The sequence below is a fragment of the Danio rerio genome, chromosome 5, assembly GCF_049306965.1.
Source record: "Danio rerio strain Tuebingen ecotype United States chromosome 5, GRCz12tu, whole genome shotgun sequence".
Lineage (NCBI taxonomy): Eukaryota > Metazoa > Chordata > Actinopteri > Cypriniformes > Danionidae > Danio > Danio rerio.
The window spans coordinates 37,502,501-37,510,190 of NC_133180.1; the positions used below are offsets into that span (position 1 = coordinate 37,502,501).

The 7,690-nt window shown below is 35.6% G+C and overlaps 1 protein-coding gene across 2 annotated transcripts in view; it reads left to right on the top strand.

Annotated features, from left to right (window-relative positions):
- The window catches only part of micu2 (mitochondrial calcium uptake 2), a 10,593-nt gene extending 3,838 nt beyond the window's left edge, over positions 1 to 6,755 (top strand). The window contains exons 4-12 of one of the 2 annotated variants that reach the window (NM_001017539.2): positions 1 to 58; positions 184 to 231; positions 2,364 to 2,446; positions 2,982 to 3,035; positions 3,166 to 3,260; positions 4,340 to 4,511; positions 4,905 to 5,013; positions 5,154 to 5,311; positions 5,581 to 6,755. The exon at positions 1 to 58 is cut by the window's left edge and continues 18 nt beyond it. In NM_001017539.2, coding sequence (NP_001017539.2) covers positions 1 to 58; positions 184 to 231; positions 2,364 to 2,446; positions 2,982 to 3,035; positions 3,166 to 3,260; positions 4,340 to 4,511; positions 4,905 to 5,013; positions 5,154 to 5,311; positions 5,581 to 5,682 — 879 coding nt within the window. In that variant the 3' untranslated portion in view covers positions 5,683 to 6,755. The remainder of the gene's footprint in view (positions 59 to 183; positions 232 to 2,363; positions 2,447 to 2,981; positions 3,036 to 3,165; positions 3,261 to 4,339; positions 4,512 to 4,904; positions 5,014 to 5,153; positions 5,312 to 5,580) is intronic. The other variant, XM_005165311.6, reaches the window with a different exon arrangement.
- Positions 6,756 to 7,690: the final 935 nt, after the last annotated feature.

Here is a 7,690-nt window from a genome sequence, read left to right on the forward strand (position 1 = left end):
AAGGTTGCTTCCAAAGCCGAGGCAGGAAATAACCTGTTCAGAGGAATCGGTGACAAGGGTATTTGTTAAACAAATTAATTTAATTAAAAAAAAAAACATAATTATGGTTTAAAAAAGCATTTATTTTTACATGAGCGTTTTGATGAGTTATGTTAACACTGAATATTAATCTTGTCATTTCAGGGTTGATCTCTTACACTGAGTACCTGTTTCTCCTCACTATTATTACAAGTAAGTTTTCCATTGAATGTCATTATATAGTTTCTTATCTGTCTCTAGTCTCATCACAAAAATTAAATATACTGTTACATGAAATTTCACAAATTTTAAACTAATCAAAGAAAAGTAGGGATGTATTCTGTTGATCGAATCATAATATGGAATTGTGCCTATGAAACAAAAACATTTAAACAAAAATCTGCATGTAGTGTGAATGTGTGGCATGGTTTCAATGGTTTCAATTCACATACTTAAACACGCATGATGTTTAAAGTAATTTTTTATTTAGCTAAAAAACAGTTAACTATAAAACTATATAACTTTAAAACTAAAACATTGGGGGGAAAAATGCAGCAATGGTCTTAAATTATTGATATTAGATTTTAGAGAATAAAAAAATAAATATATATATATATATATATATATATATATATATATATATATATATATATATATATATTGCTATTCCTTTTCTTAATGTTCCGTTTCAGTTGAAAGTACATCAACATACCAAAATAAAAGTCTCAACAATTTCTGCATCACATTGAATTTAAACTTCTGCTATCACATGTTTTATGTTTAAATAAAACAATAGATTTATTAGATCATAAATAAATAAATACCCCCCCCCCCCCAAACATTTTTTTTTAAAACTTAACAAAAAAAACATTGTCCCACAATTCACAACGGCAATACATAGGGAAAATATAATTCACTTCTTTTATGTTTAAGCACCAGAATTAGTTGTTTTTAACTGCTAGAATACAGTCAGAAGAGTCTCTATAATAGTTTAGGGTAGATCTGTACTGAAAAAAAGATGAGACATTTAATAAAACATTACATTTTAGTTGTATTGTTTTGCAAATATTATAGTGGCCGAGTGAGCTTCATGTTTATTTATGTAGCGCTTTTTACAAATGTAGATTGTGTCAAAGCAGCTTAACATAGAAGTTCTAGTAAAGTTCAGATTTCAGAGTTCAGTTTAGTGCAGTTCAATGTGGTTTAAATTTCACTGCTGAAAGTCCAAACACTGAAGAGCAAATCCATCGATGCGCAGCAGCTCCATAAGGCCCAAACCAAGCAAGCCAGTGGTGACAGTGGCAAGGAACAAAACTTCACCAACTGATGAAGTGAAGGTAAAAAACCTTGAGAGAAACCAGACTCTGTTAGGCACGACCATTATTCATCTGGTCAAACTTTCTGTGTGAAGCTAGGTCTGGGTGCTGCAATTTAAGAAAACACATGCAGTTACAAAAAACGCTGGTAAATTAGGAAAAAGTCTTTATCAGTTTGACAGCACACCTGCTGCAAATCCTCACATCACATTTTTAAAAAACGCAAACAAATTAATAAAACATACTGCATTTTTTCTTAGCACATTTTATGAAAACGTGCTGCATTGTCTCTATTTTCTCACAGTTTTAAACAGCATGCAACACAATGGAAATGTTTCAAGAGGACTCTAAAACGTGACAGCTATTTAGGTTATGGTTATTTAGGCTAATAAGATACAAAAGACGAGAAGGATGTTAAAATAAACAAACAAAAAGAATTACCTTTCAAAGATCACCTACAGCTTCACTGAACAAGAGTCATGGCACAGCAGTGTCCGTCACATTTTTGGGTCCTCTTAAAACATTTCTGCTGTGTTACAATGTTTTTGCAAGTGTTGTGAGAAAATGCAGCCCGTTTCATTAATTTGTTGGCGTTGTGTGAAAATGCAGCAGGTTTTTAAATGTGTATGCATTGCAAGAATTTGTGGCAGGTGTGCTGTCAAATGGATAAAGATCTTTTCTTAATTTGCTGGTCTTTTTTGTAATTGCACACATTTTAAATTGCAGTGCGTTAAGCTCTCTCGGCCACTAAAATATACTGACCAAACCTAACATACTGCATATTGTACATGTGCATGTTTACCCATTAATTGCTGTGAAACCGTACACGAGCACACTGTAGTTACTATTACACTACAACTATATCACAGTTATATTTATGATATTGACTGACACGATAAGCAGGTGCATTATGCTCATCAGTCTTCCCTTCTTAGTAGCAACATGCTTTGTGTGTTTGCTCGCTTGAGGGGTCATAGATTATTCAGTGTTCCAGTTGGTTTAACCAGTTTAACTACGTTGTGATTCCAGAATCTGACACAGGATTTCATATTGCTTTCAAAATGCTTGATATTGATGGCAGTGAGACTGTGGACAAGATGGAATTTCAGAAGGTACGCCATTTGTTCTCCTTCATGCCTCAATGAATACCAAGCGCAAATGTAATTTTAAAATGTTTTAAATGTTAATGTGTATAATTGTATGAAGATAGGGAGATGTAAGAAAGTTCCACAGACTGGACTTGTATGGATTGTGTAAGTTACGATGTCATTAGGGTCTGTCTGCTTTGTTTGTTTCTGTTATTGCTGGCATGAGATGAGGCCTATGCGCTGCAGGTATGTGAGAATGGTCGATGCATGAATCGTGCATGATAGAAGCATCAGAACACAGTACATGAATTGGCAGAATTCAGTTTGATTTAGAGGATTATGTTGAGTCCGTTCTCATGGATGTTCTCAGTGTGTCATGTGTTGGAAGTGCAGATGATTCAACACACGCTTGAAAAGAACTATTTGAATAGACGCATCGTTTTTCTTTAGAGCAGATCTACATCCCCGTTACCCCATAACACATGAATACGTGCACAAATATGAGACCCTGTGTATCTTTTCCAGAAGTCTATTGACTTCACTCTCTTTTTGTTTGAAGCTGAAGAAAGTAAATGGACCAAAGAAAGAGCTACTAAGGCAGGGTGGGACAGAGGTGTGTTTGTTCAGCAAATATATAGCGAATCAAATGTTATGTGAAAATCAGAATGCTGTTTTTCTTTCATATTATCTGTAGAAACACTTCTGATTGTGTCATATCAAGTGCGCTTTCATTCTCTCTTCAGCTTTCAGACAATGCTGATGAGGTTGACACTACACTACAAGTGTTCTTCTTCGGGAAAGATGGCAATAAAAAACTCCAGTACAAAGATTTCTGCAGGTAAAGCAACACTCCTTTAAATACACATGACCTGTGGTTAATTTAACATGTTTAGATGTTTGTGAAATTAGAATAGTTTGCCACCTTTCTTAAGTGTGGTTCATTTTTAAACTAATTTCGAGAGGATTACGTGCTTATGATTGATCATGTCTGGTCCCGCATCAGCTAACATGATGCGCCAATCAGACAAATCCTAACTCACTTTAAATAACCAGAGTTTCTCACCTCATCTTCGTCTTGAAGAATCCCACCCTTCCACCCCTACTCCTCCTCCCTTTTTCAGATTGGGCAGCAAGAATGCCACTGGTTCGGGTCTTTTGTGGGTTTTCCCCGCATTTTTCCCACCGTCCAAAGACACACAACATAAGTAAATTGACTAATCCAAAAGTGGCATCATAGACGAACTCTTAGTCAGTCTCTCATTGTAATTCCTAACTCTTTAACCTTAACAAGCAGGGGAGTGTCTGAGACCAACCTGAGCTCAAACTCCCCTCTCGCCCTTCAAACAGGAGGGAGCCCTGGGCTCGAGAATATTCTGAGCTCAGGGGTTTCTCCCGGGACAGCATGCCATTATCAATCATCAGCTGTGTGAACTCTTGAGACTGTAGTATTGTTAGTGATGAGCAGATATGCTGAGCAACAATCTGCAGCCTTTACTATGGTGTTTCTGTTAACTTGTTTGTTTTGTCTGTGTATGCTACAAAAAGAACGTCCCTAGCAATGTTTCCGTCCAAAGATGCGAATTAAACTTGTGTGCAAAACTGAAATATTGCCTAAAACATTTGCAAGTAAAGCACTGTTCCTATCTATTAAGGAGAATAAAATCATTTGCTGCAGTAGGAGAAGCAACTGTGGGCCTTTTTTTCTTATAAAATAAAATACTTCAATGCTCCTCACTAAGACATGTCTCTTATGGTCACCAAGGCTGCATTTATTTAATAAAAAACAGTAGAGTTCTGAAATATTAACATGTAAGATAACTTGCTGATAAAATATGGTTTAGATAAATCTTATTCCATGAATAAAAAAAAGTTGAATGTAAATAATAATTTCCATCAAAATGTTATGATCTTGTGTAGGTTTATGGAAGACCTGCAGGCAGAGGTGCAAGAGGTTGAGTTCACACAGTTTTCTAAAGGAATGAAGACCATGAGGAGGGAGGATTTTGCTGAATGGCTGCTTCATTTCACTAATGAAGAGGACAACGAGGCATACCAGGACAATATGAGAAAGAGAATCCCCACTGGACAGGTAACATGTCACTTTTTTCCAATGAGGCCATTTTATATTTTTAGACAGGTTAGTGGCTAAGATAAACAGATTTGTGGCATAGAGATGGACAAACTGCACTGTGCATCACTCAATCAGTCAAAGAAATCTGAACTCGGTTTCTACTTGCTGTAGTAGGCGATTTAGAGTCTGAATTAGTCAAGCAGTTATCATTAAAAGAACTTGTTGACCTGGCCTGAATTAGGAGTAGATTATTGTACATTTTGATTAAATTAGTATGTAAATGTAAAAGTAGATGGTACTTGTAATGTACTAAGTGTTATTTGACATTGAATTCATGCATAGTGTAGCACCCTATAGCAGTATTATAATTGAGTTGTTATGCAAGTAAAGTGCCAGTTTTGTTTTTGTCAGAGCATCACCTTTGATGAATTTAAAGAGTTCTGTCTCTTTACCTACCATCTGGAGGACTTCGCCATCTCTGTCAAGATGAGTATTGAGGGCAGCAAGCCTATAGGATTGGGTAAGACTGATCTGGATGCCAATAATTATTTAACTTATTACGATTGGCTAATTGATTGTCTTTAATACAATATGTAGCAGGACATTGTTGATTGAGTCATTGAAATGCATTGCACTCTTGGCCTCTCTGTTGCTCCGTAGCTCAGTTTAAGCGAGCGGTGATGATCGCGACTGGTCACGAACTTTCAGACAACGTTTTAGACACAGTTTTCAAGCTCTTTGACATGGATGGAGACGACTGTCTGAGCCATAAAGAGTTCCTCGCTGTGATGAAAGACCGAGTACATCGTGGCCTGAGGGTGAGGAAACAGTTTAGCCATTTTAATAATAATGAATTATTCAATTCAATGATTTTATTTAGTTAATGGACAATGTTGTGCCATTAACCAATTAATGAAAACTATTACTTTACTATTACTTATGACTGTCAACAATATAGACACATGGACATTCATTTGAACCCAGTCAAATCTTGTGATAATTGTTAATAGGCCTTGTGATTGTGGATTAAGTGGCTCTGCGCAGTAATTATTAGACTAATTGTCGTATGCTCCTGTGTGTTGCACAGGTTCAGCCCCAGTATGGTGTTTCGGGTTATTGGAAATGTGTGAAAAGGGAGACATTGGAAGGAGCTCAAGAGGCTCTCCGTAAAAACGGCAGTCCTATCTGACTCGAGAAGAGTGTCTGGCAAGTGGAATGTGGTATACTTCTGGGGAAAAAAAAAAGTATGATACACGGTTAATTATCTAAAAGAAGCAGGGCTTGAACATTGTACTGTCATTTTCCATTTAAATGTTTACATGGGTGCAAAGATTTTTGCTTAAAAAGTGACAATGGCGTTGGCCCAAAAATAGTGAATGTGTAAAATAAAAATAATCATAATTGAATAATATTGTGGTGATAAACAGTATTGAAAATATGTGGATTTTTCATTGAATTTGTGAAATACTGTAGTCTGTGACCACTCCAGCAAGATTACACTGTCACTTCATCATTTCATAGGAAACATGTTTAATCATATTTATCCTTTATTTTATTTGAAGTGTGGTGGTCTTTTTATATATCCTCTTTGTAAAGCTTTTGTGGAAGATAACACTTACCATGTGAGACATGGAAATGTGCAGTGCTGATGGTCCTCCAGGAACATGGTTGAAAACCACTGGTGTAGAGCACTTTTGTACTAGTTTTGTGACTGAACAAATGTGCAATTCCATTTTAAATGGGCTCATTGTAAAAATAGGTTTTCCCCCTTTTTGAGAAAAGGAAAGTACACTGTGAAATACAGTTTTCTTCTTTATTGAAGGATTCCATGTGGTACTTGTGAGGATGGACTGCGAGCAGGTGACACTGCTAAAATGAGCAATTCCTCCATGTTTAAAGTTTCTGTACTGAGAGGTCACTTTAGATTTTCTTTTGGCCTCATGCGTTCACGTGATGCAAATTCACATGTCAGAGTTCATCAAGCTTTAATTTTGATACACAGCGAAATATCTTCACACAGATCTGCATTTTTTGCTTAATGCATTCACATGCATATGAATGGAATGCAAGAGAACAAACACGAAGTCTAGTGTGACATGACTTTGATATTATGTAATCGGTTATGTTTGGTTGTGGTGTACCATATACATGTTTTTTTTTTAAAGTTTTCAATATAAAAAAACTGTACTATAATTTAGGTGGTGGACATGAAATGCCAGTAATGCATTATTCCTTCATGAATAAAAAAAGCTAAAACGCAAAGGTGTACAAATTGTGTATGTTTTGCATGTTTAAACGTTTACTTTTTATGTTTGTCTTTTAGTAAATGTAGAAAGGAACATATAAAATCTTCAGTGTTGCCTTTAAGAATTATTGTTTTGGAATTTAAGAGCAATCCCCATACAATACAAGTCAAAACTTTGGAAACTCTGGAATCTACTACACTAAGCCACATTTAAAGATCTACTTAAAATGTATAAATACTGTAATTCATTAAGGACAGAAGAAGAAGAAGAAGTTGACCAGAACTGACAGTATCACATTTATGATGAAATATTTCAAATACCCACTGCTACTTTTAAATGTATATTCATCAAAGACTCCTGTTAAGTAAACTCGATTACAGTTTCCACATTATAAGGCAGAAACATTTCAATATTGATAAGAATCTTTATATAAAGCGAATAGTTATTAAACACATCCGATTAAAAGGATTTCTGCGTGAAGGCTTAAGTAATGATGCTTAACAACTCAGGATAAAAAAAGACATTTTAATAATATAGCCACTGATTTGGATCAGTATCTTTTATCTGTTTATTCATGTTCTATAAATTCTAGACACAACCTTATACAGTACAAACTATTATACAGACTTCACTATTTTAAAATAAAGCTTAGTAAATTCTATCCCTCGGTTTCACGTGGGGAAAAAAATAATCACCCGATTAGTTTTAGTGTATTTTTGTTTAAAATTTGCCTTTTAAAAAAAAAAATCAAACCTTGACATGTTTCCCGTTTTGATCGGCTTACTGTATGTAGTATTATAACTCGGTCACTCTTAGTTCAAAAGCAGCTTTATTTCTTGGTCTGAAACTTGGTTGCAGTTGAAAACTCTTTTGAAGGATGCGGCCCGTGACGTCAGGAGGGCTCAGGCGCTCTGGCTCACAATTGGTCCAGGGATGCTGCGCGAGAGCTCC